General features: G+C 30.0%; 1 protein-coding gene across 1 annotated transcript; it reads right to left on the bottom strand.

The window, feature by feature from the left end:
- Positions 1-12,470: 12,470 nt before the first annotated feature.
- Positions 12,471-13,037, bottom strand: LOC145691938 (uncharacterized). The gene has a single exon (XM_081767242.1). It carries the CDS (start codon positions 13,035-13,037, stop codon positions 12,471-12,473), a length of 567 nt encoding a protein of 188 aa, XP_081623368.1.
- Between the last annotated feature and the right edge of the window lie 11,677 nt (positions 13,038-24,714).

The raw sequence follows: 24,714 nt of genomic DNA, 5'->3' as shown, positions 1-24,714 counted from the left end.
TTTTAGTAAGAACTTTAAAAAAATAATTTCAAGATGTCCATACAGTAAAAACAGAAAATGACGTTAATTTTGTTTGGATAGATGTGCAGCCATGGAAGGAACCAAGTTGGCACAGATTTCAGTGTTCGACCTTTCAGTGAACATTGTTTCTTAATGGTAGTATTGTTTCCTGTTGAACATTGTTTCTTTCCAATGTTTCTTGATGGTAGTATAACAAAATGCCTTCAAATTGACCACAAAATAAAAAGTGAAATTTATTTATCACATTTTGTAAAATCGAAGCCAGTGGTCATTATGGGAACCGTCTACAATAACAATATGTGCAAATAAATATTAATATAGTTCACGTTTTCCAGTGAGTGCAAAAAAGCTTCGAATTGTGTTTGATGTCATAATCATTAACTGATGTAAATATATATATATATATATTAGAGAAGTTAGTTGTGCTGGATTACAATATAAAACAATTTGGTTGTGAAATACCAAATTGAGTCCAGCAAGTCTAGTAGTGCACTGTACATGTATCGTAAAACGTAAACAGTAAGGACGAATATTTTTGTTAAGGGAAAGCTTTAGTTCGCTTAATGTTTTTTTCCAAATTCTCACGAATATTACACATTAAGGTATATCTCAGATGTCTAAATAAGTTTGGCATATCCTCGAACGAAACAGGAAGTCTACAAAAAATTAGAAGTTCAAATAAAACAAATCAGTATTTTTTCACAGATGTGAAACTAGGACAGATTATCAAACTTACCAAAGTTAACATTGAAAAAATTATATAACCTCGTTCTCTAATAGAAAGATAAATTTAAAGATATAAACTATTATTTGGACCTATATCTATGCAAAGAACAGTTTCTCACAATGTATTAAAATTATTACTATATAGGAATTGATACTGAAACCGATAGTTCTACAGTTTCTTACTTCCGTACTTCTGGTTTCAAAATAAATGTATCTATTCAACGGATAATGAATCCATGAAAACAAAACAGAAAAGGTCGTCGGCCCTACTAACGCTTTCTCTCTACAGGATCAACATTAAAAGCGGAAGAAGCACAACTTTTCCAGTATTTCTGGTTCAATAGACGAGTAATGTCGAAGATGGAAAGACTTCTTTCCCTAATGCATTTCTATTAAAAACCTGATTCTTACTATATATATTATTACTCTTTTACTATCACTGTATCACTATATATATATATATATATATATATATATATATATTGTAATATCCTAGGTGATGCCGCAAACAAGCAGTTCCACGCTTCAATGTTTACAAACACCACCACATGGTTCGGCAAGAGGCTCTCCCACCAGATAGACCTATAATCACATGCAGACAACGGATTCTGGCCTCTCCCATGGGGCAGAAGACAACATCGGAGCAGCAGCGCCACCGCCACCCAAAGGACCCTATAAATTGGATGGACGAAGGCAACTCAACACCAGTTTTCTGGTGACTCTCCTTTAGTCTGCTACGGGACTCTTGGAGTAACCTAACCCCAGGCCTCTAGTCTGCTAGGGGACTACGCTTATCGTATCTCCAGGCTTAGCCTGCTACGGGTCTCTGTTGGCCACTTAATCCGCCTCTGCTTGCTACGGAGCATTGGTTCCTTAAATCCACTCCTCTTAGCCTTCTAAGCGACTCTGTGGGAGATCGTGTCTGTGACCTTACGGTCGAAGATCACCTATAACTCACCTTGATTATAGAGAGATTAATTTGTATAGTATTTTGTGAAATACTTTTACAGAGGAAAGTTTTTATAATAAAAACTGGAAGTGGGAGTAGATTCCGGACGCTCTTTTTATTAAATGCTCTACCCAAAATCCTATATGAGAAAGTTTTAGATGGTAGAGGCTTTGACCGATTCAGTATCGATCTGAATACTCCTCTACCGGACAGTATTTTTATTAACCTGTAAGTGAACTATTTTTCAAGGTATGTGATTTTCTTTAGTGTACAATTATTGAATCAGACTTGACTTTATTTTAGGGCATGCCTCAAACTAGAACTGGAAAGAACACTTTCCCGGAGGACGATACAAATGTGGAGCAGAATTCGCGCCCATCTTTTAACATATCACACCTCACTAAGTATTCGGGACCCCGATAAATTCTTTATGCTTTTCGTCCATCTTGTATTTTACATTCGTGGTATAAGCAGAAAAAGAAAGAACTATTACCTATGTACTTTCAAGACGTAGCACTTGATTTAGTCCTACAGTAAAGGCCCAGAACCAGTTAGATTCGCTTAATTATAAACAATTAAAAGATAAATTAATTGAATTCAATAGACCAAAATTATCGGCAGATCGGGCTTAATTTGAAATCCAACAAGGTGAAAACGAGCTAATAGATACTTATTTTCTCAGAAAATTGAGGGTCATTAAAGAAGTTCTGTCTCAGGCCACCGAAAAGCAGAAAATAAATTATTTATCTTTAGGTTTAAAGAAAACTTTTTTGCAAAAGATAGTGATAGGAACATTTACAACTGTTCACGCCTTACAAACGCATTTACATAATATCGAGAAAGCAAATGGCCTAATGAAGAAACGTGATTACGTGGAATTTCAAAAGGCAATTTATTCAATCTGCGAAGAGACTACACCAGTCAGCAATTTACACTCACCAACAATCGGTGGCGCTTCCTTCCCTTTCCATCACCAACAACTGACCTATCCAATATGTAACCCAACACCTAATTGGAATCAGTGCCAACAAACGACCCTAGTATTTCCTACACCTTCGGCACCGCAGCTACAAGGTGCATCACAAAATCAGGTAACTCCAAATCCTAACCCCCAAGTTGCTAATACGAATCCCTCTCCCGAACCCCCCGCGCCTAGCACACCTAGTAATTCCAGTGCAAATAATTCATTAGATTTCACTAAATTAGCAAATCAAATGGCTGAACTATCTCTTCTTGTAGCTCAAAATGCTATAAAGAACTCACAATTTAGCAGAGGTGGACGTGACAATTATAGGTCGAAAAATACAAATAATGGTAATCAAAATCGGCAGAGAAATGGAAATAAGAACAGTTCTAAAAATAATAATAGTAATCCTAGGCGGGAAACAGTTACAGTATGTGGTACATGTTATAAAAAGGACATTCCTCCAATACATGCTTTAAGAACAATCAGCAAGGAAACGCCTAGTGGGGGCCCAGGACACACCCTCTCAAGAACATGTTCTGAGGGCCAAAAATCAGGAAAGAATTGAAGAGCAAAAATTGGCAAATACATCACTTTATGCCGTATCCCCGTTATGATATAGAAGGGAGAACATTAAAATGTTAAATTAAGAACATAAATTATTAATTAATGTAGCAATTAATAAAGAAAAATATCCTGTAAGTTCATAGAGTATTTGCCCTAAAAATTGGCTTCCACCAAACACACAATTGATTCCTTTTAGCACTAATCTACAAGGAATTGAGAATTCCGTCGTAAATTTACACTATATATCTTTGATTACGTTCAGGATTGGCTTAACAAAATTTTCTCATTATTTCAGAATTTTAGAGCATGGAGATTGTTTTGCCTTTATTCGACGAAGACATTCTGAATCGATTACAGACCAAAATTGACTTAGAAAATAACATGTTGTCAGTATATAACAAACCCCGGATTCAGCAGTATCCAATTGAAATTGATACTCAGGAGATATTATCTGCTAGAGCTATGCATACAATAAAATAGCACAAGTTGGCTGATGCTTTTATAATTCGAAAGGTTACCATACCAGCCAGGTTACATTTCTTTTTACCAATTAATGTAAAGAAACGACAAAATAATAATGAATACTTTTTATCTCTCCATTAGAAAATTTGCTGGACAAATACGGACTACAAACGTTACCTACTAAAATACCTAAGAATAATTTGACATTATTTATATCAAATCCTACTAGTAGACCAGTAATGTTAGTAAAGAACACCCCTATTGCATATGTTGAAGAGAATGTTCAAGATGTAGATTTACTGGGTGGTTACCAAAAAGATGAATAAAATGACGAAACATTTTATGAAAAGGAACAAGAAATTCAGAATAGGCTAGAAGAGACCAAGACACTTTTTGATGTTAAATTATTTGACATCAATCCAAATTTAACGAGTCAACAGAAAAAAGCTGTGCATGATGTAATTTTTAGATACAGGGATGTCTTTTCTTATACACCAACTGACATTGGGTACTTTCGTGGTTATGTGGATAAAATAAGGATAGATAAAGGAGCCTCTTTTCAACAGAGATCACCTCCCATTCCATTGGCAGTAAGACCACAAATTGATTTACAATTTAAACAACTTTTAGACGCCAATATTATTAAAGAGACTAGTCAGTTCCTTTTCCTCACTACTTCTCATAGTAAAGAAACCGAATAATTCAGAGTTCCGCCTAGTTTTGAATTTACAGGCTTGTAATAAATTTACAGAATATTTAAGCATTCCGTTCCAGTGCACAAAGACATTTTACATGTACTTAGAGGCAAAACTTGTATTTCAACTATCGACATAAAAACGAGTTATTTCCAGCTATTATTGCATCCCAAAAGTCAAAAACACATGACGTTTGAGCTCAATCATACTAGAAAGGCGTATAAGTTTCAACGCTGCGTAATGGGACACACTTCGTCCGCCGCTGTCCTAAGTATAGCCGTACGCATGCTTTTGGAGGGTCTACCACCGCGCGTAAGAGCCTTTGCGGATGACCTCATTATAGAGAGCAAAACTGGGAAACAACAACTGTCAGACTTGGAATTGCTCTTTAAAAGTTTAAGAAAACACGACTTGAGAGCAAACACTAACAAGACCCATTTATTATACACGGAATTAGAAGTTTTAGGATTCACAGTTAATGGAAAGGTGATCAAAATATCACTCAAAAATTGCCAACAATATACGAAATTTGAAGAAACCAACCTCTAAACGGACCTTGAAGAGTGTCCTCGGACTATGCTGTTATTTGAGAGCACATATTAAAGATTTCACGGAAAAGGTGGAACCATTTCAAATTCTTTTAGACAAAAATTCAAAATTTAAATGGACAACACAGCATGCTGAGCTATTTGAAAAAGTTAAAAAAGATATTATACAAGCTCCATCTTTGTTTCATTTTGATCCATCATTGGAAATTCGAGCGTATTCAGATGCATCGTCAACTTCCGCAAGCGGCATAGTGGCTTTTATGATAATAAAACCAATCAGGAACGTGTTCTTCAATTTTGAATTTAAATTTTGTCCAGCGTAGAAAAATCTGTGTGTAGTGGAAACATTCCACAGAATAATACAGAACGCTCTTAAATTTTTTTGTACAGGAAAATCAAAATCAATGGCCAAATCTAATTCCCTATATAACATTCGCAATTAATACATTCGTACAAGCTGGAACTAAAAATTCAACTTTTTTCCTTATGCATGGATATGAACCTAAGACCATCTCTGATATAGCATTAGCATCAACTCCGACGTTATGCATCAACAAAGAACATTAGAATAAAATATGTGGGATCGTCCAGGATAATTTAATCGCAAGTTATAATAAACAAAAAAATATTTTGACCGCAGACATCAACAAACTAATTTTGATAAGGGCCAGAAAGTTCTTGTATTCTTTCCCAATCGTTAAGTTGGGGTAGCAGAATCATTTTCATCCAAATATATAGAACCTCTAGAAATTATCGAAAGAGTTAATCCTAATTTTTATAAGATCAACCGAATTAAGCCATTTTGTGAAGATAGAGAAGACATAGAACAAGAATAAATAAGTTAATTTTATTTTCTACACAAGCGAAGACTTTTTAAAATAAAAATGTATATAATAGCCAGGGCAGAGCTCAAGATATACTATATGATCTGGAATATCTAATCTTTTGCATGTTTCTCTTTTTTCAATTGGCAGCTCAAAAAGAAAAGAACAAGATAACTACATACACGCATCTAAATTATTTATCTCAATTGGCAAAGAAGATTGAATAGCATAAAAGCACTTTAATCATTCTCACTTCTTAAATAAAAAATAAAGCACTCACCAATAGGAAGAAGAAAGTACAGAGACAAGATCTCAGACAGATAAAAATACTTTTCATAACGATACAAACATTAATTTCCTCTTTACTTTACAAAAAGCTGATTCATTATTCTGCAACTGAATGAAAAAATGCTGAGATTTGCATTTCCACGTTTAAAAGGCAATTGATCTTTACAAGGACATCTAACCTATAATTTTACAATTCCTTGATATATTTTTTTCTTTTTCCACTATGAACTGCATATCGTAATTGACATTTTGCAACATAAATATACAACAGGACGTTCCAAAAGTTATGACCACATTTACATTATACTGGATTTCCAGGAATTCTGGACCATCATTATCATCATCACTGGCATTTAAAATTGGATTATTTTATTGAAATACATATCTTTAGTGCATATATTTTACAAACTTTTACACCTTATACAGGGTGACCAAGAAATAACGTCGTTCGAATCACGAACTTTCCAATATAAATTACCTTTATATCTCAGTGTCAATAGCAGCTTTTTTAATACTTCGTTACCAAAAATATCCAAAAAGCCTCGCTTAGAAATATCTCCTCCAATTCCCGTGGACACATTTAATACCAGTAATTTAACTAGGGAGCAACCGACAATACAGGCTCCAACACCACTCACTATAATTGAACTAATATATGTGTATTAAGGCAAAGCTTAAAACAGCCCTACCTCGAGGGAAATGAAGTGACATATTAAAATGCACCGATCCTGCCTGTAATTAGGGACTAACTGTTTAGTGTTTTCTTCCGCTACCTTATTACTGCAACGAAAAGTGATTTTTTCAGTGTTACAAGTGTTATTAATGTTTTAGTGATCTTTTTGTGTGATACCTAAGTGTTGCCAACCCTCTTATAAAGAAAAATAACAATTTGGGTTCTTAAAACTAGCCAGGGGCTTAATATCCTATACGATCCCGTAAACAAGCAGTTCCACGCTTCAATGTTTCCAAACACCACCACATGGTTCGAGAAGAGGATCTCCCACCATAGGGACCTATAATCGCATGCAGACGACGGCTTCTAGCTCCTCCCACGGAGCAGAAGACGACATCGGAGCAGCAGCGCCACCCAAAGGGCCCTATAAATTGGATGGACGAAGGCAACTCGACATCTGTTTTCTGATGACTCTCCTTTAGTCTGCTACGGGACTCTTGAAGTAACCTAACCCCAGGCCTCTAGTCTGCTAGGGGACTACGCCTATCCTATCTCCTGGCTTAGCCTGCTACGGGTCTCTGTTGGCCACTTAACCCGCCTCTGCTTGCTACGGAGCATTGGTTCCTTAAATCTACTCCTCTTAGCCTGCTACGGGGATCTGTGGAAGATCCTCTCTGCGACCTTACGGTCGAAGACCACCTATAACATACCTTGATTATAGAGAGATTAATTTGTATAGTATTTTGTGAAATACTTTCATTGAGGAAAGTTTTTATAGTAAAGACTGGAAGTGGGAGTAGATTCCGGACGCTCTTCTTCTTAAATGCTCTACCCAAAATCGTATATGAGGCAAAGTTTTACAATAATATCACTTCAATAGAGTAATAAAACGTATTCTCAATACACTAATTTCATGTTAGAAGGCAGTTACTCACTATAATTGATCAGTTTTATTGTGTTCAATATTCAAAAGGAAATTAGGAGTATATATCTATCACTTCTGGTAGCCACAAAGATTGAAAGCTTTTTTAACATTATTAACTCGAGATAGAGAAACCGATTCTCCTTATCTACTTCTGGTTTACTCTATTATGACTAGCAGTGAAACCGGTAATTAAAGGTTAGCACAGAGGGGTAATGCTTGAAATGCAAGTTTTTCTTAGGGCGGTTTATTAACTTCGAAAGCATACTTCTCGATAAGTATTGCTGTTTTTTATCAATATAGTTAGAACAAAATATTTAAACTGAAAATAGTACATTTATATTACATTTTTCAACTTTCCAAGAAAATACTGCAGGTGAATTTATCTTTTCTTAAGACGATAATTACATTTAAAATGTTGGTCACCGTCTATTGAACTTTCTGTTGCAAGGCGATCAACGATGAAACTAGAAGTATTGTATTTCTACGACTTCTAGTTTGCGTAAATGGTTATTGGATAAGTTGAAATGTAATTAGTGGATGTTAAATCGATTTCCAATAAAACTTATCGATATGTCTTACCGTTTTCGCTCTATAGAAATTAATATTGAAAAAGGAAGTAGTAGTAATTACTTATGACTTCCGCTTTAATACAGTGTTACTGGTAGCACTGTTCTATAGAGATCGACGTGGAAACCGGAAACGGTTGATATCTTCCAACATCATTCTTAATGGAGGGATAAGAAAGTAAATTAAACCTGTTCTTGGGGTGCTAAATCGATTCTAAGAAAAAATCTGCAAATATTTTACTGCGTTTGCTCTATAGAGATATTAAAATCTGAAGTAATACTAAATTTATACCGATTTTTGTTCTAGTAGTGTGGTAGTGCGAACATCGAGTATCTTTCTTGAGATGTTGAGTCAAAACAAATTAAAAATAAACTTGTTGCTTTGTTTTACGTTTTGGTTCTATAATTATCAAGAATAAGGCCGAATTTTTATAAATTCTAGCTTTAGTAAAGTGCTATGTGCTGAGGTGTAACTTTTTTTTAGAGACGTTGAATTTACTTCCCAATACGTTGAATTAGTTGATGTTGTTATATTTTTTCTTTTTGTTTTATGATTCTAAAGGTAAAACTACAAAATGTTTACGGTTTGAATAGAGAATTAACGGAGAATATTGAACCACATCTTTGGAAACTGAATTATTTTGTTTGAACTCATACCCAATATCTGTATTCTTGCTCTGCGGAAATCATTATTGGAAACACACGTATTAGTACATTTCTACTACTTTTGCCTTCTGACAACGAATTGATTCAAAAACAACACTTAACGCTGTCTATTACTTTTTCTCTTCCATGAAAATAAATTGAAGGCAGGAGCACTAGTAAATACATTTGCCACTTCCCGATTTGTTAGAATAAAGCAACTGGAAATAGTGTATTTTGTTGATATTCTGAATCTATTCCGAACAATTGATTCATGTTATCGCTTAACAACCTTGAAGATTCTACCGCTTTAAGTTTACATAGAGGGGTGACGGTACAGGTGAAAACTATTCCTAGCAGGATGAATCGATCTCAAATTACAGCGTTTCTATCGATTATTGTAACTTTTGAATAATTTCCGATTTTAACAGATTATTAGCAGTGAAGGGTACTTATTTTTGATTGAGACGAATCCGAGAAACTGCTTGTCGGTATGAATTACCTTTCTCGTTCTATGACGTTAAACGTTGAATCCGGAAGTGCTAGTTAATTTGCACGTCTTTTGTTTTGTAGACTGATACTGGTGGATGTTTTGTCTTTGTTCACGACACTGAGTAGAACTCAGAAATCTGCTCATTGTTTTTTTCGAAAGCTATCAAATGATAAAATTGAGGGGGCAAGCGCATTAGTGGTCTAGCCCACATTTTTAAAATGGAGAAAAATCAATTTAAACTTAAATACATGTTTGTTTTGTATACACGACTCCAAAAGTGCATTACCACTTGGAATTCTCCTTTTCCTGCAATAGCTGGCAACCCAAAAAGCTCGGCGGTTGGATTGGTTGCGAATACGAAAGGCGTTGGACCAAACCTCAATTTTGCAACAAATATGTCAGTGTGGTAAACTGCAAATAAGGGAATAAAATAAATTCTTAAGAATGACAATTTAATTATCGTGACGGAATTAAATGACATCAAAAGTTAAAAAATGATCTTACTTAAGCAGTTCAAAAAAAATGAATGGCAAGAAAGAGATACCAGAAGAAAGCATTTCTCTCTTTCCCCACAAAGAATCTCATAAAAAATATAATGTAAACGTTTAATATAAAAGCCCCACACAAAATTTTGAAACTTGACACCCGAAAGGCAAGAACAACTGAACCGAAGTAAATAAAATTCTGCACAGATATTGCAGCAGTAAAATGAGGATACAAGATTCGTATTTTCCTAAAAAAAAAAATGTTTGAGTGGGGCACGGACCCCTACAAACATTAGATTACGAAATATTCAAAGTGCTAGTAAAAGTATGTCAGAAGTATGTAGAGGACATGAAGAGTTGCAACATATCTTTACGTATGGACAATACGCAAAAAATAAACAAATATGTTTTTTTTATTTTCTGCGGATAAACGGTTTTAGGGGGACAAAAGCCCCCATCCAAAATTTTGAATGTTGACGCCCGAAAGGTAAGAAGATGCGAACCGAAGTGAATGAAATTGTGCACAGATATTGTAGACGTAAAATGAGGAAATACGGGTTTCGTATTTTCCTGAATAAAACGGCTGGGTAGGGCACGGACCCTCCAAACCTTTCATAATGAAATAAAAGTGCTACTAACAGTATGTCAGATGTGTGTAAAGCACATGAAAATTTGCAACATGACTTGGTGTATGGACAATACGCAGAAAGTAAACGAATACGGGTTTCTTATGTTCTGCGGAAAAATGGTTTTAGGGGGCAAAAGCCGCGACCGAAAATTTTGAATGTTGACGAACGAAAGGCAAGAAGAAGTGAACCGAAGTGAATGAAATTGAGCACAGATGTTGCAGACGTAGAATGAGTTTACGAGTTTCGTATTTATCTGGAGAAAACGGTTGGGTGTGGACCGACGCCTCCAAACCACTGATCAAGAAAAATCAAAAGTTCTAGTAACAGTATGTCAGATGTGTGTGAAGGACAAGAAGAGTTGCAACGTTTTGTATGGACAATACGCAAAAAATAAAGGAATACGGTTTTTTTTCTATTTTGTGCGAAAAATCTGTTTTAGGGAGCAAAATAACCCACACAAAATTTTCAAATTTCACACCCGAAATGTAAGAAGATCTGAACCGAAGTGAATTAAATTTTGCACAGATGTTTTAGACATAGGGTGGGACACGAGTCCCTCCAAGCCTTTGATAACGAAATATCAAAAGCGCTAGTAAGATTATGTCAGATGTGTGCAAAGAACATAAAAAATTGCAACGAAACTTTGTGTATAAACAATAGTCAAAAAAATGAACTAATAAGTTTTCTAATGTTCGGGGGAAGTAGGGGTGGGGTGGGGATTCTGCGCCACTTCATCATTTCCAATAACAATCTAGCACATCATCAATAATAATAGCGCACCCCTAATAACAATAGCGCATCCCCCTACCTTCAAATAACTTCTAAACTACTCCTAATAATTTCTACCGCACTCCCTATTTCCCAAATAACTTCTATCACCATATCAAATAACTTCTATCTTACTCATAATAACTTCTAACATATTCTATCATTAAATTTAGTTACAAAAAATCAAGAAATCTGGTTATAACTGGTTTTGAGTTTTAAAAAATCAATAAATCTGATTCAAAAAATCAAGAATTCTGATTCAAAAAATCAAGAAATCTGGTTATAACCGGTTTTGAATTCAAAAAATCAATAAATCTGATTCAAAAAAATCAAGAAATCTGGTTATAACCGGTTTTGAATTCAAAAAATCAATAAATCTGATTCAAAAAAATAAATCTGATTCAAAAAATCAATAAATTTGATTCAAAAAGTCAAATATTTAGGAACAAAATATGCGCTGTCGTACTGGATTATAAATGTCGAGCGTAAATGAAGAAAATAATATATACATTTTTGATATAACTTCTAATAAATCGAAAACTATCAATCATAAACATAACAAACTATATATATTTGAACAGTATTTACTGACATCTATTTAGTTTAGCATATACGAGGGTAGGTTAATGAGTAAATTTTTGATATAACTTCTAATAAGTCGAAAACTATCAACTATAGTAACTATACAATACATAATTAAATTTTATCTAAAACTAAAACTATACAATACATAATTAAATTTTACCTAAAACTAAAACTAAATTATACAATACATAATTAAATATTACCTAAAACTAAAACTATACAATACATAATTAAATTTTACCTAAAACTATACAATACATAATTAAATTTTATCTAAAACTAAAACTATACAATACATAATTAAATTTTACCTAAAACTAAAACTATACAATACATAATTAAATTTTACCTAAAACTAAACTATACAGTACATAATTAAATTTTATCTAAAACTAAAACTATACAATACAAAATTAAATTTTATCTAAAACTAAAACTATACAATACATAATTAAATTTTATCTAAAACTAAAACTATACAATACATAATTAAATTTTACCTAAAACTAAAATTATACAATACATAATTAAATTTTACCTAAAACTAAACTATATATAATTATTCACTATACAATACCTAATTAAATTTTACCTAAAACTAAACTACACATAATTATTCACTAACACTTATCAACTACACAACACATAATTACATTTTAACTATATTTTGTAATGCCCCCAAGCTAATGTACTTATACCACCCTCTAATATATACCTTTTATCATCACTTGAATCTAATGCTAACTTATTTACAGATATAGTATACACATCATGTTTACAACTTCGAATTAGATTTTTATTTTTATATGTTTTCACATCATTGAACAGGGTTTGCTTATAATCTTCAAATTTTAACTCTTTTGCTACTACACATTTTGTTATTCCTTTTGCTTTTTTCTCCTCTTTATTTTCAACTTTAAAGGCATACATCTTTGATCTTAACCCAATAAATTCTGTCATTATTTTACCATTGTTTTCATCCTTCATCTTTCCTAATACTTTTTTGTTTACTAACGGTATTCCATATTGATTATCCTTTCCATAATCACTTGTATCAAATAAATCAATAATTTCATTTAAGTCTTTGTAGAAGTCATCTGTATTAATTTCATATATAAAACTATCAGTATCCGTATAACATAAGCCTATATCAATATCATATTTAGGTTTCATAATGTTGTAATGGAAATCATACATTAATAGTTTTGACAAATCTAGCACACTCATACCAACATATATAGGTTTGTTGAAGGTTAATTTTTCTTTTTTCATATGTATTGCACACAAATCTTCAGTAAATATTGTTCTATAATCAAAGTTCGGTTTCGCTATTAACTTTTCCACCCTCATTGGATCACATTCTAAACTAATTGATGGCCTCTTTCTAATGTTTTCCATTGTTTTACCAAATACACTATTATTCATTAACTTGTAAAAATCTTTCTCGAAATTATTCTTAGCTTGTGTTCTCATATTTGTATTTAGATCAATATATTCCTTTAACCAGTTTGATTGCTTGAACTCTAATACTCGGTGAATTTTCTTTAATATCATTCCAAGTGACATATATAATTTTAAATTTCTATAGTGAATAACATATCTTTCTTTATTGTAAAGCGTTGTTAATAATTTTGATTGTTTCGATCCTGGTGGGCACATATTTTCTGGAGCTAATGGTAGATCTGTATGTTTATCATGTAAGTGTTCTGGATATTCTAAATCAACTTCTAATATGTAACCAGTTTCTGAATTATCTGGAATATTCATTATGTTTATGTAAGGTTGAACCCATTTAAAGTCTTTGTAAGGCATGTATTGACTCATTGCCCATCCATATAAATTATTTGCATCTAGATAAGTTAACACTTTGAAAGTTCATCTTTATTATAACTTTTCATATACTTATTATTTGCTTTTACATACCTCTTACTACATTGTGAAATTCCACCTCTTATACCTTTTTCAATCATTAATATTTTGTCATAGTCAGTTAACATTTCTAGTTCGATTTTAGTCACCTTTAACATTGAATCCCACGATAAACCAGGAGCAGTGAAATACCAAGCAGGATCTAAACCATATGCCTTTAAACACACATCTCTAAAATTTTCAAATACATCGGCTAATATTAATACATCTGTCTTGTTATAAAGTTCTGTATATTCACCTAAATTTTTAATATTGAATGACTTCCAAACATTTTTTGCATGCTCATAATCTTCATCATTGATGTGGGTGTTAGTAAGTTTATTAAAGAACATTTGTTTTGAAGGTAGTTTTGTTTCTTCTAATCTTTCAATTGAGTCAATATAATCATATGGGTACACACCTTTTTTAATTACTAAATCTAACAAATCATTAGGGAAGTACTTTGACGTTTCTCCATATTGTTCTTTTGTAAGGTTCTAGTTCTGCTAGTTCTGCTAAACTCCTTGGCATAAACCTAAATGAATCTAGAAATCGTAAATTAATGCCATTCTTTTTATCAACCTTCACATATTTCGAGTATGTTATATATTTTTCTTCATTGTTTGCAATTAGTTTTATTTCATTCTTATCATAAGCAAGTTCTTTAACAAACAGGTGAGTATCATAACCACTTAAATTGTGAATAAATACTGGAATAAAATTAGGATTTCGATAGCTTAAGTTACAATAACTGTGAGCTGCACCTCTAAACTTTCCAGTTAAATGATCATGATCTCTTACTTTTGCTTTATTTATATTTATATTTTTCAAACATTTACCTAATTCATGTTTCCATTCTTCTAATTTTTCAACCATGCTATCATTATTTTTAGCGAATTTTATTTTCTTATTTAACACATTTATTTGTTTTTCAATTGCGGGTGGCAAATCATTCAAGTTTTTCTCACATATATGACAACTATTGGAATTATTATATAAGTCTTCCTCATCTTTAGTTAGGTTATTCATTTTAACTTTTTCATTATATATTCTCTTTATTTCTATTGCTTCTTGTTTTAACTTCTCCACAAACACCTTTGCAGCATCTAAACCAATATAACTAACAGGACTTTTATACATACCATTTGAGTATTTGATGTAATAACAGAAACTCATTGGTAAATGCTTTTGATACTTCACAGTTTTAGAACAATTATGGTCTACTTCCATTTTACATAACAAACATTCAAAATCGGCATATATCGCAAATGGTACCCTCAATGATCTATTATAATTTTGGAACTGTATTTGATTGTGATATGGTTTTGGAAGTTCTATTCTAACAGATTCATGCTCCTTACAATATAGTTCATGTCCTTGTAATTGTATCTCATTTCTAAAATGTCTTGTTAAACACCTATCACAAAAGTATAATTTTTCCTTATGCTTTGTTACTTGACTTCTTATTAATCTTGATAAATCCTTTATCCAACAAAAGTGATCATTATTTTCATCTTTTACATATAATAAATTGATGTGTTTATCCTGCTTATTTTTTGTGATTTGAAGTGGGTATATATTATATTCATCATCATAACTATATACGTTAATGGATATGTTACTTCTCTTTTCAAACTTTACTATATCTTTTAATTGTACAGGAAATTCAATACCCTTACAATATTTCTCTTGTAATTCATCCACAATTTCTGTATAGTTTGAAGGCCGTTGAGGATGTGATTGGTGATCTATAGGTTTTAAATAACATGCAATAGAATATAAGAAACATTTATTATCTTTATTTTGAACATTAATCACTGCTTTTTTATCTTTGATTGGTTTAGGAAGGTGAATATAGGAAGAAGCTCGTAATGGTACATATTTATTTAATCTGATTTCTAAATATTTAATTTGATGTAATGACCATCCTGAACCTCTTCCTTGAAATTCCTCCATCTCTCTACATAGTTTTTGTTTAGCATTGGTTATATATTCATCTATGTCAGTTGATTGTAATATTCTTTCATTCATAGTTTTAAAATTGCGTTCTTGTACTTCTTTATCTTTAATATAATCACAAATGAATACAAGGTTGACTTTTATTGGGTGATGCTTTAATTCTTCCTTGATTTTATTAATAACTACTTTCCCACTTATATTTAAAAACTTTACCGGATCCTTATATCCTCCTATGTTTTCGATTGTGATAGTTTGTAATCGTTTCTGTATTGCTGTTTCCTTTGTTTGTACTTTAATTGGTATTCGTTGTGGTTTGGATTCTTCAAAAATATCTTGTTTAAATGGAAATATGTTTCTAATTTGTGATCTGTTTTGTTCATCTTCATATTTTATAATACGGTCAATAAGTTCAGCCTTTCTTAATTTAGAATAACCTTTTATCCCCTTCCTTTTACAATGGTTTTTTAGTTCATCAACTTTCATTGTGTATATAACTTTCAATTCATCTGGTTCATTTTGGTATTGTTCGATTTTTTTGATTAATTCACTCTTATTTAAATAACTATAGCCGCGGATTTTCTTGACTTTACATACTTGTTTTAGTTTTGTAATTGACATCTCCTTCATCTCCTCACCAGTAAAATTAACATTATTCATACTAATTTTATATGGAAAAACGCTGTATCATAATTTTATATTCACTAAATTTTTTAGTTCATTTTCATAAAATTTTTTCATACCAACATTAGCATACTTATTTTTCTAATACAGCTGTTAATGTCGACATAAAAAAAATGATACAGTTTTTTTCCATATAATAACACACCTTATATGAAAAAACACTGTATCGTTTTTTATATTCACCAGATTTTTTAACTCATTTTCATAATATTTTTCATGTTTAAACAAATTAAATTACATTACAACATTTATAATATTATATTATTTTTATTTATTTAATTATTATGTAAATTATTAAACCCTAACCATTTAATAAACTCTAATTATTTAATTATTATGCAAATTATTTATGTAATTATTAATGCAAATTATTTATTTAATTATTATGTAAATTATTAAATCCTAACCATTTAATAAACCCTAATTATTTAATTATTTTTATTTATTTAATTATTATGTAAATTATTAAACCCTAACCATTTAATAAACCCTAATTATTTAATTATTATGTAAATTATTAAACCCTAACCATTTAATAAACCCTAATTATTTAATTATTATGCAAATTATTTATTTAATTATTATGCAAATTATTTATTTAATTATTAATGCAAATTATTTATTTAATTATTATGCAAATTATTAAACCCTAACCATTTAATAAACACTTTATTACCTTTTATGAAAATATTAAAGTTAAACACATTAAATTACACTGCAACATTTATAATATTATATTATGTAAATTATTAAACCCTAACCATTTAATAAACTCTAATTATTTAATTATTATGCAAATTATTTATTTAATTATTAATGCAAATTATTTATTTAATTATTATGTAAATTATTAAACCCTAACCATTTAATAAACCCTAATTATTTAATTATTATGTAAATTATTAAACCCTAACCATTTAATAAACCCTAATTATTTAACAAACACTTTATTACCTTGTATGAAAATATTCATAAAAGTTAAACACATTAAATTTACACTACAACATTTTCTTTATCTATCCAACTATTATGTGAATTATCAAACCCTAACCATTTAACAAACACTTTATTACCTTTCTTTCTCAATATTTTTTCAACCAAATACTCATCCTTATATTTAGTTTTCAATAATTCTGGTTCATAAAATCTTCCTTTAACTTCTTCATTGTTTAAATCTTTAATTTTATATGTTGGTGGATTAGATGGTATAACCTCGTTACTAACAAACACTTCTGCTGACCAATTTGGTGTATAACCTTTGTCAAACAATCCTTTAATTTTACTTATACGAACATGATCACCTAATTTGTATTTAGGTTTAACACGTTTATATTCTTTCTTATACACTTTTTTCAATATCACATGCTCATTTTTCTTATTCACTTCTACAGGTTTCATGCCAATTGTTCTATGTACTTTGTTATTATATTCATCAACTAAACCTTGCAATATTTTTAACCATTTATAATTACCTTGAACAGTAAATTTCTTCCACGTATTTTGTTTAAGTGTTTTGTTAAATCTTTCAAAAACAGAAGCTTTTTTACCACTATATGTTGAGTAATGATTGATATTGTTTTTTCCCATCAAATCTTCAAATTCTTTATTGTAAAACTCTTTACCTTGATCAGTTTGTAAGTTACTAGGTTTTCTTACCTTTAACACTGATTCAAATGCTTCTGTAACATTCTTACCACTCTTATCTTTAACAGGAACAGCAAACGCATATTTTGAAAACAGATCTATAATCGTTAGCAAATACTTATAACCTTTATTTAATTTTGAAACGCCTTTTAATACACCACTATCCATTTCCACAAGATCTGCTTGCCATAAATCATCTATACCTTTAACAGTAACACTTAACCTAACATAATTTTTTCTAGATGGTTTATGAATTTCTTCTATAATGTCTTCTCTAATACCTTCACCTTCATATAGTCAATCGGGCTTTTTAATCAATTGGGATTTATTAGCACCACATACAACACATATACCTTTCTTAATATATCTTCCATTATTTGTTTGTTCTATTCTAATGTTATCTATTTTTGTATCTGTTGATTTCTTACACTTAACACAATACATCATACTATTTATTATATAGAAAATTATTAACCTCAATCTATAATTCAAACTATAATTCAACTAACAACATCATTCTAAAGATCGGCCTAATTCAAACTATAATTCAACTAACAACATCATTCTAAAGATCGGCCTAATTCAAACTATAATTTAAGCATATGTTTGTTTGATGCTGTTGTCGATATTTGATGATTAATACTATAATTAATGGATGTTGATATTTGATGATTAATGCTATAATTAATGCTGTTGTTGATTAATACTATAATTAATGCTGTTGTTGGTATTTGTTGATTAATACTATAATTCAATCTATAATCAATCTATATAATAACTTCTACAATTCAAACACTGTTCATCTATATAATTTAATCAATATAATATTCTATAACTTAGTCTATAATTCAATCTTTATAACAATTTATAATTCATCTGTATAATTCAATTTAGAATGTTGCTATATAGATTGAATTAAAATGTTATATATATATATGGATTGAATTAGAATGTTGTTATATAGATTGAATATAGCAAATGATAATTTTACGAAAGTTCTCTTTCTATATACATTACAACAAACAATAATTGTCCTTCTTCCATTGCTGAATTTTTATTTGCTTTAATCGTTATTATATCATTCTTTTTAAAATTCAAAGGTAACTGCTCAATCAAAGTATCACCTAAATATATCTCTAGAAAGTATTTATCCAAACTTAATTCCATGTGCATTATTTTACCATTATAGAGAAATTTATAACCATTAGAAAGATTGAATATTCTAAAGATTGGTTCCTTAACATTTTTAGCTCTCAATCGATATAGTAGGGGTAGAGTTTCTTTTTGCATAATCAATTTAGTAGTATCCATCCTAATCTTTTGAAAATCTTCTTTCTTTATATATGTCTTGCAACGTTTCTAATACATCTTCAAATCGTTTTCTATCATTCTGTAATTGACTGTTAATACTAGCTTCTAATGATCTAAATTGGCTTACATTAACAACATTATTTAATTTATCCTCACTAATATTGCTTACCTTACTTTTAACATTACCAAATATATCCATATTTATTATATACAAAATTTATAATCTATTTAATAGCAAGTAAAACAGTTATACGAGCTCCACCAAAATCAATCAAATCACCATTCTCATCTTTAATTGAAACTTTCAAATTATTAAATTTATTGTGATGTATTGGGAAAAATATCTTTTCATTAGGTTCATATATAATTGGTTCTCTAAACTCTGCATTTGTTCTAAATGTTGCAATTAAGTCTGTTTCGTTGTGTGTTGTGTCATTATGTTTTAAAATCATACCTTCTGCTAAATCACAGTGAATATTTATAGTATCAAACGGATGAAACCTTGGTGGTTTATCTCCAATATGTTCTATGTTTTCAGCTAAGTACTTGTCACTAAAACCTAATACAGTATTAATGCTATCTAAGGTTATACTACAAAGCTCACTAAATATTTTAACTCTATTTTTCCTTCTATCCTCACTAATTTTAATAATTTCAGAAGCATCGTTGCTATATGGAAGATTTGATTTAATATATTCTTCTAATTCCTTTAAATTATATTGACCAGGTTGAATTATGAATTGTTCTGAAACTACTGAGTCACTACTACAAAGTGTTAATTTATTGTTCTTTTCTGTAATGTTTGGTGTTAAGTATGTTGTATAAAATCCTGCAACAGCTACTTCTAAATCGTTTTCAAATGAGTAATGCAATGACATGTTTAATATAGATGAATAACCATTTAAATTAAATACTTTCATTTATTATATAATAAATAATTAGAATGGATAATTGGGATATTAAAGTAAGGTTAACAGAAGAAACGGCGAAGAGTAAGAGGAATGGAGAGTTGTTACCTGATGATATAAGATGTTTAATAATTGGACCTAGTGGATGTGGTAAAACAACGTTAATGATTGATAATTTTTTGCTAGCACCTAACTGGTTAAATTATGGGAATGTTTATATCTATTCTAAAAGTTTAAATCAACCTAAATATCAACAATTAATACAACTTTTTCGAAATATAGAACGTGATATAAAAGATACAATAGCAATAATAAAAGGAAACAATGAAGAGATTATTTCATTAGATGAATGTGAGGATTATTCTGTAGTAGTATTTGATGATTTCATTTTAGAAGATCAAAACCATGTTAGGGAATATTTTACACGAGGTCGTCATAAGGGTTTAAACTGTTTCTATCTTGGACAAACATATTCTAAAGTACCAAAACAATTAATTAGGGACAACTTAAACTTTCTTTGCATCTTTAGACAGGATAATGTAAATTTAAAACATATATATGATGAATTTGTTGGATCTGATATGTCGTTTGAAAAATTACAATCATTATGTAATAAGTGTTGGAGTGAAGATCATGGTTTCTTAACAATAGATATGACTAGGAAGGCGAATAATGGTAAATATAGAAATAAAATTAAAGAATTTTTAAAAGTGTAAGTTAAACGTATATGAATATAGGTGAACGTATATGTTATGTTATTGCTATATTATATTATGTTATGTTATATTATGTTATATTATGTTATGTTATGTTATATATTATGTTATGTTATATTATGTTATATTATGTTATGTTATGTTATGTTATGTTATGTTATGTTATGTTATGTTATATTATGTTATGTTATGTTATGTTATGTTATAATATATTATGTTATGTTATATTATGTTATGTTATGTTATGTTATGTTATATTATGTTATATTATGTTATGTTATGTTATATTATGTTATGTTATGTTATATTATGTTATGTTATATTATGTTATGTTATGTTATGTTATATTATGTTATGTTATGTTATATTATATTATGTTATGTTATGTTATGTTATGTTATGTTATGTTATAATATATTATGTTATGTTATATTATGTTATGTTATGTTATGTTATGTTATATTATGTTATGTTATGTTATAATATATTATGTTATGTTATGTTATGTTATGTTATGTTATGTTATGTTATGTTTTTATTTTTTTATATAATAAATGGATGTTAATAAAGCTAAGAAGTATATTAAGTTAAAAGAAGAACTTATTAAAAGATTTAAGGAAATTAAACAAAGTAATCGAAGTAAGTATGAAAAATTTAAAGAACAAGATCAGCCTGTTATTGATGCAATTAAAGATTTAGGGCAAGATATATCAAAAGTAGCAGAAGAAAATAAAAATCTAATTCAAGAGTTAGTTCCAGTTGTACATAAAAGTGCTAGAGTGGATTCAAGCTTATTAGAAACACCACCTATGTATGACAGTCCTATAAATGAAAGTGATACGCCTATAACAGAAGAAATAAAACACATGAAAAAACAAATTAAATATAAAGTAGAAGGAATAGAATCTTTAGCAACAACTCATTTGGGTAAAATTGCCTCAAGATATTATGCAACTAGAGATGATAAAAGTTTTGGAATACAACCATATGATGAAGATGGGAAAATTATACATATGATAGGAAATGCGGAAGTTAAAATTCATGGTGATGATTTAGTTATTAATAATCGACATTATACAGGAACAGAAGGTTTATGGGAATTATTGACAAAACATAATCCAACAAATTATAATGATGATGATCTAGAATAATATAAACAAATAGTAATTGATTCTAGTGTTGCATTTCATAATAATGATCCGAATACAAGAAAACAAAAATCTAGTAAAGGTAGAAAATATAAAGAAATTATCAAACCTATTTGGGATGAATATATAAAACCAACAACACCTTCAAAAAAGACACCAAAATCTGGAGAAGGAAGAAAGGTATATAACGAATTATCAAAAGAATACATATGGATGGATGATGTGAGAAAACTGATTGATCATTTGATTGTTATTGATGGGGAAGAAAAATCTGGAAATGATAACTTTTATAATGAAAAAGTAGGTATTATGGATATGATTAATTCTAAACTTGCACAATTTATTCCTAATGATCCAAAAGGTATAGGTTATTTGATTAAGATATTGAATACGCTGCCACCAAAATTTTGGAATAGTGAAAAGTATGGAAAAGGATTAGTAAATGATTTGATTAATAAACTTCCATTTGAGTTGCATATTCCAGGATTTAGATTTTGCGGGCCTGGGACTAAGTTACAAGAAAGATTAGAAAGAGGTGATAAAGGTATAAATGCATTAGACGAAGCTTGTAAAGAACATGATATATACTATAGGGATAATAAAGATACAGAATTAAGACATATTGCAGATAAGGAATTAGAAAATAAAGCTTGGGAAAGAGTTTTTGATAAAGATGCTAATTTAATAACTGAAAAACTACCTGCTCTTGGAACTGCTTTAATGATGAATACAAAAGTAAGATTTGGTTTAGGTTTATAAGTCTTTTAGTATAGGTTTATAAGTGTTTTTAATTTAGATTTATATGTACTTTTTATGTAAATTTTTTTTCATAAAATGCTTTTAATTATATAATAAATATGCAGTTAAAAGGTTTTACATTTACGATTCCTAATCAGGAACTTAAACAATTAAATATAGATCACATTTTAACTAACAAACAACTCAAACAAAAACAAGCAAAACTAAGTAAAGGACAATGTGTGTCTCTATCTCTTTCTATACCACAACTTAAGAAAATAAACAAAGAAATGAAGACAAATGATAATAAAGTTCATTATGGTGGTTTTATATTTACTATTCCAACGATTTTAGCTTTAATAGGTGCTTTAGGTTCTGTTGCTGGAGGTGCGGCTGCTATTGTTAAGACTGTAGATGATGCAAAAAAGAATAAAATGGAATTAGAGGAACAAAAGCGACATAACTTAGCAATGGAAGAAAAACAAGGTGGCAAGATTTCAAAAAACGTAAACTCCAAAACAGTAAAGATAAAGAAGAAATTAAACCTTTAAGTAATTTAGACCTAATACAACTTGTTAAAAAACTTAAGATAAGAAACTTTAGAGGTGTATTTATGAGTGATGCATTGCCTAAACATCCAAGGAAGAATGAGTGTGGTATTGTTAATTTTGATACGTCTAAAAATATAGGAACGCATTGGATTTGTTATTGGAAAAAAGGAAATAGAAAGTATGTGTTTGATTCATTTGGAGGTAATCCGCCAAAAACACTCGTAAAATATCTTGGTCATAATATAGAGTACAATAGCAGCCGTATACAACATTTTAACGAGGTAATTTGTGGACATTTATGCATTACAGTGTTAAAAATGTTTACAGATGGGTATAGTTTTTCAGAAATTATTAGTCAGGTGAATAGGAATAAGGATATTTGGAGAAGTTATATTTAAGTTTTTATGGGTTTAATTCATATAACGATTACAAATATTTTTTTTAATAATAAATATGGATAAGATAGAATCATATGAATTACAATCCTTTAAACCTAATCAAAAAACAATCGAGAATTTAAATAAGCCAAACAGGTCTATTGAATTTGATATTGACGTGGGTGATGGCTTCATACATCCTTATTATGCTGATATTTATGTAACTTTTGAAATTAGAGGTAGAGATGGTGATGGAGAATATACTACTGGTCAAAATATTAGACTTATTAATAATTTCTTCCCACATTTGTTTTCTCAAATTCAAATTAGTAAGCATGGACAGATATTGGATATTATTGATTATCCTGGTTTAACTTCAACAGCTGTAAACACATGTACGATTTCAAAACCAGAGGCAAATCACTATGATGAATGTGGATGGGAAGGAATTACGTGGGCAAGAACAGATGAAGAAATAGAGTTTTTGCTAAGACTTTTGCCAGGATTTTGTTCAGATTTTAAAGATATTATGTGGAAAGGAGGTTTGAAATATACATTTAAAAGAAGTGGTTCTGATGATAATGCATTTGCTCTTTGGAAAACAAAAAAGCAGGATGGAACATATGAGAATGATCAACCGCATCCAGGTAAAATTAAGATTACAAATATGGAGTTAAGAATGCCTATTGTTAATTATGAACCTAACTATGCCACCTTGTTAAGATCTAATATGTTAAAAGAAGGTAAGATTCCTATTTCATTCAACACATATCAATGTTTACAGAAATCAGTTAGTGGTAAATATTTAGAATTCGATTTAACCACACAATTTATCTCAAGTGAATTTGATATGCCTAATTTCGTAATTGCCTTTTTCCAAACAAATAGGAATGATAATCAAGAAAAAGATTCAAGCTATTTTAATCATTGCAAAGTTCAGAATATCCATTTTCGTAATTCTAG

Source organism: Thermobia domestica, chromosome 8, assembly GCF_964235325.1.
Source record: "Thermobia domestica chromosome 8, izTheDome1.hap1.1, whole genome shotgun sequence".
Classification (NCBI taxonomy): Eukaryota; Metazoa; Arthropoda; class Insecta; order Zygentoma; family Lepismatidae; genus Thermobia; species Thermobia domestica.
Note: the sequence above shows the minus strand (reverse complement) of the source record. Positions and strands in the feature narration are given on the sequence as shown.

Bases quoted from the DNA above. Each gene is read 5' to 3' on its own strand.
- LOC145691938 (XM_081767242.1), bottom strand. From the start codon at position 13,037: ATGAGTGTGCTAGATTTGTCAAAACTATTAATGTATGATTTCCATTAC.